We start from the raw sequence: 18,314 nt of genomic DNA, 5'->3' as shown, positions 1-18,314 counted from the left end.
TCAAGGTCCCTTCTAGATCTAGCAGATTGGTATAACTCCAATTATATATTTTATTATTTTATCTCCTGGACCATATCATTTCAAGTCCTCTTCTTTCTCCTCCTTATCTGGCTCAGGTATTCCACAAGTGTGGAGGGAGAGACCCTCAAGGCCACAATACCAGCAGCTGAGATACAACACACAGATGTACCATTATCAGTGTATTTGCAACAGAAATTGAAACTTAGGCTACTGAACTCACTTCCCTCAAGCCACACAAGTTGCAAGCACTACATTCTCACTTCTTCTTGGGATTGATACAGAACAACGCCAGTCACACCATGAGCCACGGTGAGCCTGGGGAGCAGGAGGTCGGGCGGAGAGGTTGGGGAAATGAGGGATAGTTGGGGATAGCTCACAGGCATGAGTCTATGTGTATAGGGCAATGGAACTGAATACTCACACCGTTTTCCACAGGCAGTGGCAATTTTAGCTGATATCTCACTCATGAGGGTAACAGAGACAGAGAGACCACAGCTGGTGTTGGCATCCCAGTGCCACCCAGGCCCATCCGCTGCTAGCCTGTGTACTGCAATGGTGTCGGATGAAGTAATGGCTAAGTGGCATGGGAAAGTATACTACCACAGCAGCAGAAATAAGGCAGCCCTCCCTATAAACCTTCAGCAGAGGATTGCAAAATACCTCCATGAGAGTTACATCAAGAGCTCTACAGAGGATTCATGGGACACACAAAGAAACTGCTCCATGTGGCCCCTCTGCCTAACTAGAGGGGAATGAAAAGCAGAGAGCAACTTACCTCTCCTGGCTGTTTCACTACCTCTCCTAGCACAAGTACAAAACAGCAAATCAACAGATATGTCCTGCTACTTTGGGGGTTCCATCCCTGCAATTTCAAAGCAAACAGTCGCTTACCAGGGGTTCCCTCCCTTGCATCAGGCTCGTCCAGGCTCTCCCTCCTCCTCCTCGCTGTTCACAGTGGGGGCCTGTGACTCAGGCTCCTCTGAAGTATCCACAGGGCTCTTAAGGGTGGGAGTGGGTTCTCTGCCGAGGATGGCATGCAGCTCTTGTAAAAGCGACAGGTCTGCGGTTCCTCACCAGATCAATTGTTGGCCTGCCTGGCCTTCTGGTAGGCCTGCCACAGCTCCTTGGCTTTCACACACCACTGCTGTTTGTCTCTCTTGAAGCCCTTTTCCTGCATCCTCTGCCCAATCTGCTCATACATGTTGACATTTCTACAGCTGGATTAGAGCTCTGCTTGCACAGCCTCTTCTCCCCACAGAACCAGGAGATTTAACACCCATTGGGTACTCCAGGCAGGAGTGCATCTGCAGCATGGAGCCAGCATGGTCAGCTGGGCAGTTGCACACAACAATGGAGAGTTGCTAGGTGTGTTTGCTAAGCCGGACAACCAGGAAAAGGAATTTCAAAAATTTGCAGGGCTTTAAAGGGGAGCAGTGGCTGCCTTTCCACCTGGCCCCTGGGCAGCAGAGTTCACAACAGTAACCAGACCAGTCAGGGTGGGGCATTGTGAAACAACTCCCCGAAGCCAGTAACAACCAACATAACTAACACACTGTCTACACTGACACGGCATTGACCTAACTGCATTGACCTTGCCTCTATGCTGCTCAGGGAGGTGGAGTTATTAAGTCAGCATAGTGGGACAGTTATGTCGATGGGAGCAAAATTTAAATGTAGACACATCCACAGTTAGATCAATAAAAGCTGCCTTGTGTCAACCTAACCATGTAGTGTAGACCAGCTCTAAGAAGTTGTTTGGTTCTGTTTTTAAAAGGGAAACGTTTTTTAAAAGGCCATTTAACTGCACAGTTCTTTTAAGGAAACTCTCTGATGACAGGACGGGTTGCCTTGCGCACTCACAAGGGCATCTCATCAGAAGAAATTAATAAGAGAACATCTGTATAAATCATACACAAAATAGACATTCAAACAATACTAATGCTTATACCTAATGCTACAAAAGCCAGTAAACACAGTGTTGACAGCTCTAATTCCAGCATTAGCCCATCTCATTGTGCACAGGAATTTAAGCACATATGGTGCACAGGGCACAACATCACCTAGTGCTCCAAGAGCTGAGGAAGGAGGAACGACAGTTGAACTGCAACCCAGCATTGCCTAGTTTATGGCTTTAAGTATTAGACATGGGTAAGCAAGGTTTGTCTAATTTCAGAGTCACATAGGTATAGTGGGATAGAACATTCAGCTCAAACAATATTAGGACAGAGTATAAAACAAATACAGAGACATTTAAAAAAGGAAATCAGAGAGGGGGGAAAGACCTCAATGTTTATTACTTTTTAATCTCTGGTGATTCTTAAGCCTGTGTTGCACTTAGTTGGGGGCAGGGGGGGTCTGACTCATGATTTTTGAATGCCTGGGGCTGTCAATACTGTATTATGCGTTATTTATTTACAGATAGTTGTAAAAGGGGTGACTCACATTAATGTTATCTCAGGTCAGAGGTAGCATCAATAAAAGTCTACTGTAAATGTGTTCAAAACAGTTTTGAATAAAAACCTTGGCCTCTGTTTTAGTATCAATACATGGGACTGAAAGCATATAAAGTATCATAACATCTTATACTGTACTGGTACACAAAATATGGAAAACAGGAAATAGGAGTTCTGTTCTCATCTCTGCCCCAGACCTACTATCTATTGTTTGCATTGCAGTAACATTAGCCACCACAATCAAGGCCCCCATTGTCCTAGGCATTGGGTACCTAGATAAAGTAACAATCCCTCCCCATGTAACCTTTAGCAGCTCTGTGCCTCAGCTATAAAATCACTAACGCCCTACTTGAATCCCAGGATGATCTTCAAATAATTGTGGTTGAAATGAGGACAAGACATGGAAGAATCACAGAAAAGTAATAATGGACTTTTATTAATAGCAGCAATTTGGAAAAGCCAGAGTTGACCTATTTGTTTAAAAAAATATTCTGGAGTGATATAAACCCTTAAGTATTACATTATGCCTGCTAATTTTTTTGATAACCAGACATTTTGCTGCAACTATATTACATTCATTTTTTTTTAAAGTGACTGGTACAATGTAAAATTCAAAAGACTAAATGTCTTAACGTAACTGCTGTAGAAACTGAGTCCAGTCACTTTAGCCTTTTACGTTTTACAGGCATTGAATGTTAGTGCAGTACTAATCGGATACTCAAAATGTATGCAAAATTGCGACTGTACAAAGTAGGCTAATTAAAATCAAAATTGCAGAGGAAGACGAATATTGCAGGATCCCCAATTTCTGCAATATCACTGTCAAGGTTCCTTCCCCACTCTGAACTTTAGGGTACAGATGTGGGGACCTGCATGGACACTTCTAAGTTTAATTACAAGCTTAGATCTGGTATCACTGCCACCACCCCCAAGTACTACTTTTTTCCCTGGGTAGTCTTGAGGGACTTCACCAATTCCCTGGTGAACTCAGATCCAACCCCCTTGGATCTTAAAACAAAGAGAAATTAACCATCCTGCCTCCTTTCTCCCACCAATTCCTAGCGGATCCAGATCCAACCCCCTTGGATCTAAAAACAAGGAAAATCAATCAGGTATTAAGAAAAAGGCTTTTAATTAAAGAAAAGAAAAAGGTAAAAGAAAACCCTCTGGGAGAGATTACCATACCAGCTACTCTCACAGACAACAGATTCAAAACACAGAGGATGTTCCCCTGGGCACAAATTTAGTTACACACAAAAAATACCCAAATACCCAATTTGATAATTCCCTTAATGGTACCAAGACAAGTTACAAAGAAAATAAACATAAACTTATTTATCCCTTTCTAAAACTTACTACTCTGATAAGAGACTGGTTCCTTGATCTTTTTCACTCCGGCTGAAACTGAAAATCTAAACAAAGGAAAACTTCCCTCCTTCCTTTTGAAATATCTTGCTCCCCCATTGGTTCCTCTGGTCAGGTGCCAGCTAGGCGAGGTGAACTTCTTAACCCTTTATAGGTAAAAGAGGCATTAACCCTTAACTATCTGTTTATGACAATCAGAAATGAAGGATCAGAGGGGTAGCCGTGTTAGTCTGGATCTGTAAAAGCAGCAAAGAGTCCTGTGGCACCTTATAGACTAACAGACGTTTTGGAGCATGAGCTTTCGTGGGTGAATACTCACTTCGTCAGATGCATGATGCACTGACGAAGTGGGTATTCACCCACGAAAGCTCATGCTCCAAAACGTCTGTTAGTCTATAAGGTGCCACAAATGAAGGAGGGCTTTAGTGATAACACTTATCTCTGTGGAGAGGCTTCTTAAGCAGTGACTGTGAAATTATTTGAGTCCTGAGATATTTTGCAACTCTACTGCACCTATTATTTTGAGTGCCAGTAGTAAATGCCAAAATACAGTAATAAATAATAATAATAAATGCTGCTCACACATAGCATGGCCTTCTTGCTATCATCTGTACAGATTAAGGTAAACAATCCCCCTCCATCACCAGTGCAAGCCTGACTCCACCCCTTTCTCACTCTTGAATCTCAGTAGGGACAGGGAATGGATAATCATTGATGGAAAAACAGCTCCTTTCTGCCAGTCCCTTGGAGGGGATTGGACTGTGAGTTGTTCAACTGTTGGGTCCCTGGTGTCCTCCTCTCCATTCAGGAGGTGCCTGAGGGGGAAGGGGTGTGAGATGGGGGCTTGGTGAGTTAGAAAGTGGGAGATGGGGATGTGGGATGGAAAGAAGAAAAATACATTAAGGGGGATATGATGAAATCATCATGCTCATGCTCTGTTCAGACACTGCTCTTCTATGCACTCAAATGGTGAAATTTATGTCCTTGTGGAGGGCCCATACAAGGCGCTCATGTACATTACTGAAATCTCCCTCACCCTTGTGTGGGTCAGTGGATGGTACAGATAAATCAACCATACAGGGCGCATTCTCTTTGTGCCAGAGGTAGGCTCCATGAAAGCTCTGTATAGATCAATCTGAAGGGGAACCTGAGGTGGGGCCCACAGGATCAGATCTCACACATAGCTCCCAACAGTCGTAGGTTTCATAGGACTGTCTCACTTTGACCCCCCAGACCACCTGCCCCAGTTGAAGTGACTTCAAGTTCATGGGGCTAGCTGGGCCTGGCTCCCTGTTCTGTGCACTCTGACCTACCACTGGTGCAAGGGGTCGCAGCATCACTGTTTTGGTCCAGCTCCTCTCACAGGTGGGCAGCTGGCCCACATTTGAGTGAGTGGTGCTTCTGCATCCCAGCCACTAGTGGTAGTTTCTTCCATTGTGGAGCAGAATATTTTCATCTATATCCCTGACATCCAAAGTTTACCCACTGACCAACTGTCCATAGGTGTCCAGTAGCAGCAGAGGGTATCTGGTCAGCAAGTTTATAGCAGCATTAAAGCTGGCAAATAAAGTTGATGCAGTTCTCTGATCTAACGCTATAAAAACAATCTGTTCTTGATGAGCTGACAGATAATTATTTATGTTTATTACATTGCTGCTTCTGTTGTGGCTCAGCATAGTAAGAGGTGCTATCTTGTTTCTCTGTTTGCAATAGGAGTTCAAGTCTACACATGGCCAAATTCACCCACCCCCATCCCTCCCAGATACTAGTGCTCTGGCATGTATTTCAAAGTAAAAGAATACAGTTATTCTGTATTCAGTCATAATCCTGCTGAACGGATGAGTTTTTGTAAAATTGAAGTCTAAGGGCTCAATACTTCAAATACACAGGCCTTCACTTGCCCTCAGCTGGCTAGGTGCCTGCTAAATGACCTCTCTTTCCTCTCCCCTTCTTCATAACCACACATTGGACAGCTATATACACTATCCAATCCAAACATTTACACACAATTTTTATCAGGGTCAGCAAGAATTTAAAACCTGAATATGTTGTTTACATTTTACAAATTACATTTTATGAAAGCAGGCTCCCCCATCCAGCCAGGAGCTGGGCAGCCTTGTCAATTTCACAACTCAGCCATGAAATTGACAAGACAGCCAATGGTCCCAACCCAGCCAGGTAGGGGAACCCCCTCGGGCTTCTTCCTCTGACTCCCAGCTGGGAGCAAGGTCCAGCCACCCAGATCTCCAGGGCAGTAGGGGCAGGGGAGGAGGGAAGCTGGGCTCTAGCTGCCTGACTTTCTTGTCAATTAGAGGGTTCCTGCTGTGAAATTGACAAGACAGCCAACTACCAAAGTAAGTAACACAGTGTCTATAGACACAGTGTCACACCCACATAAGCCTTACAATGCTACACAAACAGGTGGCTGTGATGTTATCTAATTAAAATATAATCATGCAAATCATTATTGTGACCACTGGTACATTCTATAAGATTCGTTGCAAGAGTGTGCCACACATGGCGGGAAAGGGTTAAGTATCTTGCAGGCTAACTAACCCAGAGTGGCCCAGTAGAGAGACTTATTAGAAATGGCAATTAAGGCCACTCAAGACTAGATAAGCTAGAACTTTGAAATGCAAACCTGTATTGTTAAAGAATTAAGCAGTGATAGTAACTGTGAGTATCTTAAATGCTAGCTATGTAAACAGATAGTTCCCGTCTGTCACTATAACTATTAATTCAGAGATCAAAAGGAAACATTAACATTTAGATTAATCTTGGGTGAAATAATGTTATTGCCTATACGTCTCTTTGAAGTTTGTAATAGACTGCCGAATGGATTTGTGTAACTAAGTACTGGTAGCGCTTAGGAAACAGGTTACATCAAAAACCTATTGTTTACCCAGGACTGTGTGGTCAAGCAAAACTGTATAAAAGACCATTGGGTCCCAATCCTAACATCTCAGATCTGCTTAAGCTTCATCAGAGGAGGTTTGAGTTGCAAGACTGAGGTCCCAGTTCAGCTGCAGACACCCTGAATATTGGACTATAACCTATGGACAAAACTCTTTGCAACTACAAAGCTCACCATCTCTTCTATGTATCTGAACCTCAAGAATTGAGCTTATGTCTGTGTGTATATTGGTCTTTTAACTATACTCTCTCTTTTTTATAAATTTTGGTTTAGTTAATACAAATTGTAAGCATGTATTTGAGTAAGCTCTGGAATATTCATTAATTTGGGAGGTAATGTGTCCGATCCTTTGAAATTGGTAGAACCTTTTCTTTTCTATGATGAAATAAGATTTTCAGAAATCTTCATCATATTTGACTTGGGTACCTGGATGGAGGCCTGAGGCTGGGTTAATTTGAGGGAACTGTGTTGTTGGTTTCTGGGCAACCAGTGAGGTATTATAGAAGCTGTTTAGTGCTGGCTGGGTAAATCTAAGTATTGAAATATCCACCAGCTTTGGGGATTGTCAGCCCCATTCTTTGCAGTTCACCCTGATTGAGTGACCTCAGATGGCCCCCACTGGGGATTCCCGTCACAGGGGCAAACCCCTTTTTGTGTGGGATGAGGGAGATCAGGAGAGAGGAATCCCACCCTCTGCCACTCTTATTATGAAGGGAAATGATTGGACTTACTGAGAATATGCAAGATATAGGCCCAATCCTGCAAACACTCTGCATGGTGGCAGACACAAGGTGCACTTCCAGGTGCATTGATTCACCTCCTTTTATAATTACAAATTGATTCTTAGAAGGCAGGTGAGCACATACAAAGGTCAGATATAACAAGGGTTTATAAAGTGACATAAAAAGATTTCTGAGGTGTCATAACCATGAACAGCAGTAAGGAATATTGGAGGAGCTATGGTATTCTTTTGCCTTAAGAATGAAACCTCTTCTGATTTATTATACAGCAGTGTACTTCTTTAGAAATCCTGTAAGCTGATATATTTTCTTAATACTTTAAGAGATAGTTAGGAAAGGACTTCAATTGTTATGACTTTTTTAAGCCAACCATCTGGTAAATCTGTATGCTAAAATTAAGTCTTGATCTCCAATTTTTCTTAATGAATAGCTCTGCATAAACTAAATGCTATTAGGAAATCTATAATAAAAGAAGTTATTTAAAATATGTAAAGATTAGTAAGGGGAAAATCTATCCAATCGATTTAATTTTCAGCAGCTGAGGATCTGGTCTATGGCATCACTTTGGGAAAATATTTTAGTAAATCAATAATGTATTGCAAATACAGATCCATATGAGTATAACTTTTAAAACAACTGAGCTAGACAGAAAAGGCAGATGACACGGTAAAATCTTTTATTGGATCAGTTTCTGTTGGTGTGAGAAACTTTTGAGCTACACAGAGCTCTCTCTCAGGTTTGGGAAAGATAAATATCACCGCTAAATACAAGAGTGAACATAAGTATTTAGCATAAGCAGTTAGCACCCGTTAACACCACTTCACCTTGAATTGTCCTTTAGAATATGTGCAAACTACTTAGCTAACCTATCTGTTCAGCCTTGTATTAAGCTGTGATATCTTTCCCAGACCTGAGGAAGAGCTCAACTCTGTCCAGCTGGAAAGCTTGTCTCTCTCACCAACAGAAGTTAGTCCAATAAAAGATATTACCTCACCCAACTTGTCTCTCTAATATCGCGGGACCAACACAGCTACAACATACAATGCATACAATAATTGAGTTATGCAGACTTACACCAGTTGCATTTGGGCCAATCATGTTTTTATTCTGTTTCAAAACAATAAACATTTGAAGTAATAGTAAATAGCCAAACTGGAGGCTGCATCAGTAATACCAGTACAATTTAAATTCTGAACTGATAAAATTCACAGAAGGACAAACCTTATTTTGTACCATTCTTAAGTGGGATTTAAGTAACGTGTGTGCCTTGTGCTATCCCTCTGTAGGAGATGAGTTTCATGCTTAATATATAAGTTTATTAAAAGGGCACTTTCCATCCCTCTTGTTCTATAGTAATACTACAATAAGAACAATATGACTTCTTAGAAAATCCCTCAAGCAAAACATTTTGTTAAGGAGTAGTTAAAGTTGCACGCTCATATCATAGTCTGAGTGTATATTACCTTTTGAGAACTGTGGTGTTAAAAAAAAACATGTGCACACAACACACCTCTCTACGATTAAAAATCCAGGAAATGCAGAATTAAAGTTGTGCTTGTAGAAAAGTGTGTAAAAATGGTTCAACTAACACACAAACAAACAAAAGTCAACCAAACTGTGTTGGCATTTCACTAGCATAATATTCATATACTGCTAACGACTGAAGATTGGGATCAATAAATGCAACATTTATAAAGTCCATCTGGCATCGATCACCTTCCTTAGCAATGCTTAAACTGGTGCATCTGGATGATAAGCATATGTAATCCACTGCTCAGGGCATGTTATGTATCCCTTTCATTTCAGTGCCTTATCCACAGAAGAAAGGAGTTTGCTACAGCTGCCAGCTAGGTGAATATAGCTCTGATTCAGGAAAGCACTGAAACGTGCAGTTTTAAGCATGAATAGTCTCATTGACGGCAATGATTTAAGCATGTGCCTAAGTGTTTTTGGGAATTGGGGTCTTAGTCCAGAGGCTCAAGCTTAAAAATCTGTAGAGTGACTTCAATCATGCCTGCAGCCTTTCATTAAGGACAGCTGATTGGGAACAAAGATAGCCAGGTATGATTCTCCTTCAATGATCAAATGTAAGAAAAGAGTAAATCTGTGCAAGGTAGATGGTAATTTATATATCCATTTAAATAATCTGTGCTTGACTACAGATTAGCAACCCAACAGTATGTTCCTTATTGCTGTTCTCATCCCTTACATAGTATTTTTTTCATAAAAAAATAAAGAGTTGCTAAAATGGGTCTAAAAAGTCTACAATAAAAGTGTTTCAAGCTGAAAAGCTCTGTGTTAAGCAAGGTTAGTAAGAGCTTCGTAATTTCTTTGTTATGATGCACTTTAAGTATTAGTGGGGCTCTACTTAGTTGCCAGAGACAGACTCTTCCAGAGAAGAGTGGCTTTTTCAGTACTTTTCAACTCTCTTCTTCTCTGGAAGTTTCTTAAGGAAAGGTGTCGGTGTAACTGTAGAGATGCAGTTACAGTTATGTGCATGCACCAGCCAGTTTGTTTACTGTGTCACCGTGATTGAGCGATTGCTAAAGCAAGGCTGCAATCTGAGCTCCTCTGGGAACTGGATATAAAAGGAAATAGTCCTTTCCCAGTTCCCACCTCCCCTGGATTTCCAGCTCTCTCTTCTCTTCACTTGCCCTTCACTTAAGCCAACATGTTGTGCTGACAACTACAGTAGCAAGGTTCAAAATTGAAACCCCCAGTATAGCCTTTTAAGAGGCAAAAAAAAAATAAACGGGTGTGGGGGGAGAGGGTAACTGGGAACAAGTTTACTCTGCATAATTTTACTCTTCTCACTTTGGTTCTGGCTTTTTCCTGTAAACAATATCCACTATGCAACAGCATTAAACCCTAGCAGAGTCAAAGTATTTATCAAAAAGTAAATATATATATAAATTTCTACTGCAAACAGCCTAGATCAATATTTTTAGGGCAATGGGCAACAGAATAGCCTATTTTGTATACACTTATTGTATATATTATTTGCAAAGATTTCAGTCTATTAATTGAAACTATATTTAGACATCAATATATGAATTGCAATTAGAATTTAATACACACAACCCATATTTATTAACTATAATTCTCCATGTGTGGAGGCACTTGCAAGAATTACCTATTAGAGACATCTCACTGTTTCCCTCACATTCAGACCCAGGCTCACCTGGTAACTAGTACATACACATCCCATACTTAGACACTAGTTAATTCACAAAAAAACTGATCCTGGTGAAGAGAGGGTAGGGGTGAAACATACATTACATGAGTAACCTACCGCTGTAGACCCAGAGGATGTGGCTACAAAGACTTTGATCACCATTTTGACCGTTATAGAAGAGAACCACCAGAACAATCCTGTTATCTACAAGTCACAAGAGCCCTGAGAGTGAGCCTGACATGCAGCAGCTCCCAGGGCAGCCAGGATCCCTTCCCAAATGAATCTCCCTTCCACATAAATCTAACTAGTTTTAGCCTCTCCCACCCACTGGTATCCTGGGCTTCCTTAACTTTATTGGCTCTTTTAGGTATTTTGGGAGCCTAGAAGCTGGGAGAGGATTGGTTGGCAAAAGTATCTAGCAGAGGGACTTGCACCTGCCCCTAGCCTTTTCACTTTAGAATTGACCGGGTGACAGTCCGTAAAAGGCAAGGGAGAGCAGTGCACCAATCAGACAGGGCAAGGAAAATGCTGGTGGGGTGGGGAAAGAGTGTTGGAAGAGTTTGCAAAGCTGCAGGACAAAGTTTAAAGGGATGTCAGCATTTTCATAATAATCCCCTGTATTTAGGAGCTCACACCCACTCTCTGACTAAAAAAAGGAGCCTCAGTTTGAAGCTTATGCAGCGTAACAGCCACAATCTCTACTTTTAAAATCAAAACAATCTGGAAACAACAATTCTGAGATCAGCCTGAACTAAAGCCACAGTTCCAAACATTCTGAAGTTTTGGGAAATTCAGATCAGGATCCAAACTTTATGGCTCTGTTTTCTCTTTGCAATATATGTTAGGCCATTGTGGATTAATTTTGGGGTGGGTGAGATACGGAAAGGCAGGTGGATAACCCCATGCCTGAGACCCTAAAAAACAAGTTTTTCTGTACTCTATGTGGCCAGTGAAGATCCCATGGCACTTTTTGCAAGAGTGGGGCCAGGTTTCCTTGTGAAAATATTTTCTTCTCTGAATAGTACAGGGCACTGGTTTTCCATGTGACTGCTGCTTTCCTTCCCATGGACAGCTGTCTGTCAGGGGCTGCTGTATACACATATTGTTTAGCTTTTGGGGATCTTTCAGAATGAATGTTATTTTAGGAGTGTGCAATACTATCACGTAATTTTTTAAGGGCCAAATTCACCACTCATGTAAGTAGTCTCAACTCCATTGATTTCAATGGGATTGAGACTCCTAATGCCAGAGGCGAACTATGGCTCAAGAATTTAGGCCTCAGTTTTGCAAAACATTTTTAAATGTTTAATTTTAAGATTCAAGGCTTCAGGGCTCCAATCCTGCAAATTCTTAACACGGAACATAATGCTAACTATGATTGACTCCAATAGAGTTATACTCATAGTAAGCAGTAAGAATTGCACTTGCCAAGTGACTTACTACCTATTTGGACCATTATATAATTTTAAAGATACATTGCTCTGTTGTGTGAAAAATTATTTCCATCTTTATGTAAATGGGATTCTGAAGAAATTTATTGAAAAAGACAACAGAATGGACACTTTACCAAGTTCACTATTTCACAATCTCTGTCACCTGCTTCTCCAATAAGGAGACAAGAGGGCAGTCTTGCAAGTAGTGAAGACAGACAGGTAGTAAAAAACCTTTGCAGACAATTTTTCTTAAAAAAAGAGAAAGAAAAAGAAACTATGGCCAAAAAATGGTGCTTTGTGCTAAAACTTGGCATATAAGCATTTACCCAGGATACTTTGTTTACTAAATTCAACACAAATTATTTTAGCAGAGAGCAATTATATGAATTCAAAGAAACTTGGACCATGTTTTTTGATAAATTTGGATAAAGAATGCTTAGATAGCTCAAAAAATGCCAGACTTCCATTGCATTGGATCTCTCTGTTTTTTCCCTCCATCCTGCCCCACTCCCTCTCCTCTCTTTCCTTTTCTTGTCTATTTGTGTATGTCTTTTTTTTTTATTATTGTTACCCCTCCCCCCCACCCACTCCATTTCATGTCTTTGTAATATTGTCTGATTTTATATTGTCTGGTCGTGCAGCTCTGATAAGCTGTATACCGGAATAATTCTGTTGGATAGCCTGCAAAATGTGCAATATCTGATAACACACACAAGCTGTGAGTCAATTACCTTTTTGTATTTGTGTGGTTTCTTTATGAAAATTAATTTAAAAAATCACAAAATAAAAATTTGAGCCAGTTTTGAACTATTATTTTTATTGATTGATTTGTATAGCATCTTTTACAGGTCTCAAAATGTTTTGCAGAATTACAGATGAAGGGTCTGATCCTGTAATCATATTCTACAAGTCATAGTGCCAACTATCATGAATAGTTGTGCCACTAATAATTATTAAACACATCAGTATTTGCAGGATGGGGCCATTAAGCCATTTAGTACCTTGCAGGACTGTGACAAAAAGGATGAACAGTGCATTACTCCTTTTTATTACCCAGCTGTCAAAGAGCAAGATCGTGTAGCCACCCTGTACCTGAAACTCCCATTGAACAGGATCTGGCCCAAATTTCTATTGATTTAAAATGTCAGGTATCTGCCTTGGAGCACAATTCTTTTTATTCCCAGGTTTGAAGAAAATTGTTTTAATGTTTAGAATTATATTTTTCACTAGTTGTTTTTTTATCCTAAAATGCTCATAGACTCATAGACTCTAGGACTGGAAGGGACCTCAAGAGGTCATCTAGTCCAGTCCCCTGCCCTCACGGCAGGACCAAACACTGTCTAGACCATCCCTAATAGACATTTATCTAACCTACTCTTAAATATCTCCAGAGATGGAGATTCCACAACTTCCCTAGGCAATCTATTCCAGTGTTTAACTACCCTGACAGTTAGGAACTTCTTCCTAATGTCCAATCTAAATCTCCCTTGCTGCAGTTTAAGCCCATTGCTTCTTGTTCTATCATTGGAGGCTAAGGTGAACAAGTTTTCTTCCTCCTCCTGATGACACCCTTTTAGATACCTGAAAACTGCTATCATGTCCCCTCTCAGTCTTCTCTTTTCCAAACTAAACAAACCCAATTCCTTCAGCCTTCCTTCATAGGTCATGTTCTCAAGACCTCTAATCATTCTTGTTGCTCTTCTCTGGACCCTCTCCAATTTCTACACATCTTTCTTGAAATGCGGTGCCCAGAACTGGACACAATACTCCAGTTGAGGCCTAACCAGCGCAGAGTAAAGCGGAAGAATGACTTCTCGGGTCTTGTTTACAACACACTTGTTAATGCATCCCAGAATCATGTTTGCTTTTTTTGCAACAGTATCACACTGTTGACTCATATTAAGCTTGTGGTCCACTATGACCCCTAGATCTCTTTCTGCCATACTCCTTCCTAGACAGTCTCTTCCCATTCTGTATGTGTGAAACTGATTGTTCCTTCCTAAGTGGAGCACTTTGCATTTATCTTTATTGAACTTCATCCTGTTTACCTCAGACCATTTCTCCAATTTGTCCAGATCATTTTGAATTTTGACCCTGTCCTCCAAAGCAGTTGCAATCCCTCCCAGTTTGGTATCGTCCGCAAACTTAATAAGCGTACTTTCTATGCCAACATCTAAATCGTTGATGAAGCTATTGAACAGAACCGGTCCCAAAACAGACCCCTGCGGAACCCCACTTGTTATACCTTTCCAGCAGGATTGGGAGCCGTTAACAACTACTCTCTGAGTACGGTTATCCAGCCAGTTACGCACCCACCTTATAGTAGCCCCATCTAAATTGTACTTTCCTAGTTTATCTATAAGAATATCATGCGAGACTGTATCAAATGCCTTACTAAAGTCTAGGTATATCACATCCACCGCTTCTCCCTTATCCACAAGGCTCGTTATCCTATCAAAGAACGCTATCAGATTAGTTTGACATGATTTGTTCTTTACAAATCCATGCTGGCTATTCCCTATCACCTTACCACCTTCCAAGTGTTTGCAGATGATTTCTTTGATTACCTGCTCCATTATCTTCCCTGGCACAGAAGTTAAACTAACTGGTCTGTAGTTTCCTGGGTTGTTTTTATTTCCCTTTTTATAGATGGGCACTATATTTGCCCCCTTCCAGTCTTCTGGAATCTCCCCCGTCTCCCATGATTTCCCAAAGATAATAGCTAGAGGCTCAGATACCTCTTCTATTAACTCCTTGAGTATTCTAGGATGCATTTCATCAGGCCCTGGTGACTTGCAGGCATCTAACTTTTCTAAGTGATTTTTTACTTGCTCTTTTTTTATTTTATCTTCTAAACCTACCCTCTTCCCGTAAGCATTCACTATACTAGACATTCCTTCAGACTTCTCAGTGAAGACCGAAACAAAGAAGTCATTAAGCATCTCTGCCATTTCCAAGTCTCCCGTTACTGTTTCCCCCTCCTCATTGAGCAGTGGGCCTACCCTGTCCTTAGTCTTCCTCTTGCTTCTAATGTATTGATAAAAAGTCTTCTTGTTTCCCTTTATTCCCATAGCTAGTTTGAGTTCATTTTGTGCCTTTGCTTTTCTAATCTTGCCTCTGCATTCCTGTGTTATTCGCCTATATTCATCCTTCGTGATCTGACCTAGTTTCCATTTTTTATATGACGCCTTTTTATTTTGTAGGTCACGCAAGATCTCAAGGGTAAGCCAAGGTGGTCTTTTGCCACATTTTCTATCTTTCCTAACCATCGGAATAACTTGCTTTTGGGCCCTTAATAGCGTCCCTTTGAAAAACTGCCAACTTTCCTCAGTTGTTTTTTCCCCTCAGTCTTAATTCCCATGGGACCTTGCCTATCAGCTCTCTGAGCTTACCAAAATCCGCCTTCCTGAAATCCATTTTCTCTATTCTGCTGTACTCCCTTCTACCCTTCCTTAGAATTGCAAATTCTATGATTTCATGATCACTTTCACCCAAGCTTCCTTCTACTTTCAAATTCTCAACAAGTTACTCCCTATTTGTTAAAATCAAGTCTAGAACAGCTTCCCCCCTAGTAGCTTTTTCAACTTTCTGAAATAAAAAGTTGTCTGCAATGCAGTCCAGGAACTTATTGGATAGTCTGTGCCCCGCGGTGTTATTTTCCCAACATATATCTGGATAGTTGAAGTCCCCCATCACCACCAAATCTTGGGCTTTGGATGATTTTGTTAGTTGTTTGAAAAAAGCCTCATCCACCTCTTCCACCTGATTAGGTGGCCTGTAGTAGACTCCCAGCACGACATCACCTGTGTTTTTTACCCCTTTTAGCCTAACCCAGAGACTCTCCACCCTTCCGTCTCCTATGTCCATCTCCACCTCAGTCCAAGTGTGTACATTTTTAATATATAAGGCAACACCTCCTCCCTTTTTCCCCTGTCTATCCTTCCTGAGCAAACTATACCCATCCACACCAACATTCCAGTCGTGTGTATTATCCCACCAAGTTTCAGTAATGCCAATAATGTCATAGTTGTATTTATTTATTAGCACTTCCAGTTCTTCCTGCTTATTACCCATACTTCTTGCATTTGCATAAAGGCATCTAAGATACTGGTTTGATCTTGCCTCCCAGCTTTGCCCTGACCCTCCTTCCTCTCTGCCATTATAGCCCGTGCTCCCTCCTGTTTCCAACCCATCTCCCAGGTCTTGTTCCCCACTTACCTGTGGGCTTTGCTCACCTGTCCCCGTCAAACCTAGTTTAAAGCCCTCCTTACTAGGTTAGCCAGTCTGTGCGCAAACAAGGCCTTTCCCCTCTTCGAAAGGTGAACGCCATCTGTTCCTAGCAGTCCTTCCTCAAATAGCATCCCGTGGTCGAGGAAGCCAAAGCCCTCCTGGCGACACCATCTTCGCAGCCAGGCATTCACCTCCACGATGCATCTGTCTCTGCCCGGACCCCTACCTTCAACAGGAAGAATCGAAGAGAATACCACCTGCGCTCCAAACTCCTTAACCCGTACTCCCAGAGCCCTGTAGTCACTCTTGATCTGCTCAGTGTCATATCTCGCAGTATTAATTTTATTTCAGTCCCTCCTTTCTCTGGAGCTTGTGAATAGGGCTGTGTGTGTTACCACCTCCCCTCTTTTGGGGGCTAACCTGTGAGGAGGATTTTGCTGTGTGTGTTTCAAAGAGGCGTTTCACCTTCAGTCATAGGCTCCCTACAGCCTAATAGCACTGCTGGGATTGTAGCGAGAAGAGAGCCTGGTGTGTTTCTAAGGCATCAGACATTGCGGGTTATTACATGGATCTGATGGAGCGAGCAATAGGAGCGATCACTGCTGCTGTTCACTGTAAAATAGATCCGGGGTGGGCTCCCCCTTTCAGCCCCTGTCTGTGGATGGAGATTGGGGGCTCTGGGAACTACTGTAGGGGGCAGCAAGGCAAACACAGCAGAGCGTATTTATTTCCGAAAACTAATGAAGTCAGAAGTCGGGGAGGGGGAAGAGGATGGAGCGTGGGAGGGATCGAGCAGAAATAGGAAGGGGAAGGTGGCCGGAGGAACAACCCACCCCTCTCCGCCCCGAACACTGAACTACAAGCCCCAGGATGCACAGCGCCAGAGTGCCCCGTTCCCATAGCAACAAAAGAACCGAAAACAGCTTCTCCCGCTAGGACAACGGAGAGAGCCAGGTAAGAGGGGATGAGAGCCCCGCCCCGTGCGGGGGCAGTGCGGGGAGGGGTCCTACCGGTGCCGGGGAGGGAGCTCCAGGGGACCCTCAAGCAGGCTGCCCTTCCGATCCTGGCAGCATCTCCATCCCTTGCAGGGCTTGTGGCGTCCCAGGTTCTAGCTCCATCCCATTCCTGCCCTGCGCCCCTTTGTTCTTCAGACTGAGCTGGCCTGCTGGTGCCCTGGGCCTTGGACGGGCTGATTGGGGGAACCACTGAACCATATAGTAACACTCTCCTCACCCAGGCTGTGCTTTCCTGTTCTTTCTTTTGACTGTCTTCAAACCATAATTCATGTCTCTCCCCCCCCACCCCACCCCCGTTTCTGCTGCTTCTGGATGCCTGGGGCCAAATGATGGTTGAAACAGAGTTTGTAAACCATGTTTGAATGTAGATCCTTGCCTAATACCTAGGCTAAAACATGATTTCTGATCCCTTATGGATCACTGCAGTGGCACAGAATCACTGGGGCAAAGTACTGCCACTGCCACTCCTCCTAGAATATCCCATGTGGGGAGAGAGGAGAGGTCCCTGCATGAGGTGAATTCCCCTGACAGGTTTCATATGATGTTAAGAGGCAGAGTGAACCCCACGCAGGAAGCAGTCCTTTGAAGAATCACAATTTAAAAATGGCTCTGCTGAGAGTGTAACTTAATCTGTTGTGCTAGCTCCTAGTAAGGTTGACCAGACAGCAAGTGTGAAAAATCAGGACAGGGGGTTGGGGGTAATAGGTGCCTATGTAAGAAAAAGCTCCACAGATCGGGACTGTCCCTATAAAATCAGGACATCTGGTCACCCTAGCTCCTAGTAGCTCCAATAAGTAAAATGCAGTGAATAAGCAATTATACACTCTCTGATTTGCTGTCCCTATCTCATGTGAATAATAACTAGAAGTGTGTTTTCTATCCTGTTATTAATATGAAAATTGCCCTATTTTCTGAAAAACTCACCAAAATTCACAGTTCATTTTGCTTGAAAACAAGAGGGGAAAGG

At 42.2% G+C, this 18,314-nt stretch overlaps 2 protein-coding genes across 3 annotated transcripts in view; one reads left to right on the top strand and one right to left on the bottom strand.

Moving 5' to 3' along the window:
• Positions 1 to 18,314, bottom strand: part of LOC127030264 (guided entry of tail-anchored proteins factor 1-like) — a 134,759-nt gene that overhangs the window by 66,837 nt on the left and 49,608 nt on the right. The window contains exon 1 of one of the 2 annotated variants that reach the window (XM_050916447.1): positions 10,786 to 11,002. The exons of the other annotated variant lie outside the window; for it this stretch is intronic. Within the exon in view, the coding sequence (XP_050772404.1) occupies positions 10,786 to 10,830 (45 nt within the window). The 5' untranslated portion in view covers positions 10,831 to 11,002. Of the gene's footprint in view, positions 1 to 10,785; positions 11,003 to 18,314 lie in introns of those variants that run through there. 2 annotated transcript variants of the gene reach the window in all.
• LCA5L (lebercilin LCA5 like) overlaps positions 17,200 to 18,314 on the top strand; it is a 32,174-nt gene continuing 31,059 nt past the window's right edge. The window contains exon 1 of the mRNA XM_050916383.1: positions 17,200 to 17,285. The gene's annotated coding sequence lies outside the window, so the exon portion shown is untranslated. The remainder of the gene's footprint in view (positions 17,286 to 18,314) is intronic.

The sequence above is a fragment of the Gopherus flavomarginatus genome, chromosome 1 (assembly GCF_025201925.1).
Source record: "Gopherus flavomarginatus isolate rGopFla2 chromosome 1, rGopFla2.mat.asm, whole genome shotgun sequence".
NCBI classification, from domain to species: domain Eukaryota; kingdom Metazoa; phylum Chordata; order Testudines; family Testudinidae; genus Gopherus; species Gopherus flavomarginatus.
This window is presented reverse-complemented; position numbering and strand designations above follow the sequence as displayed.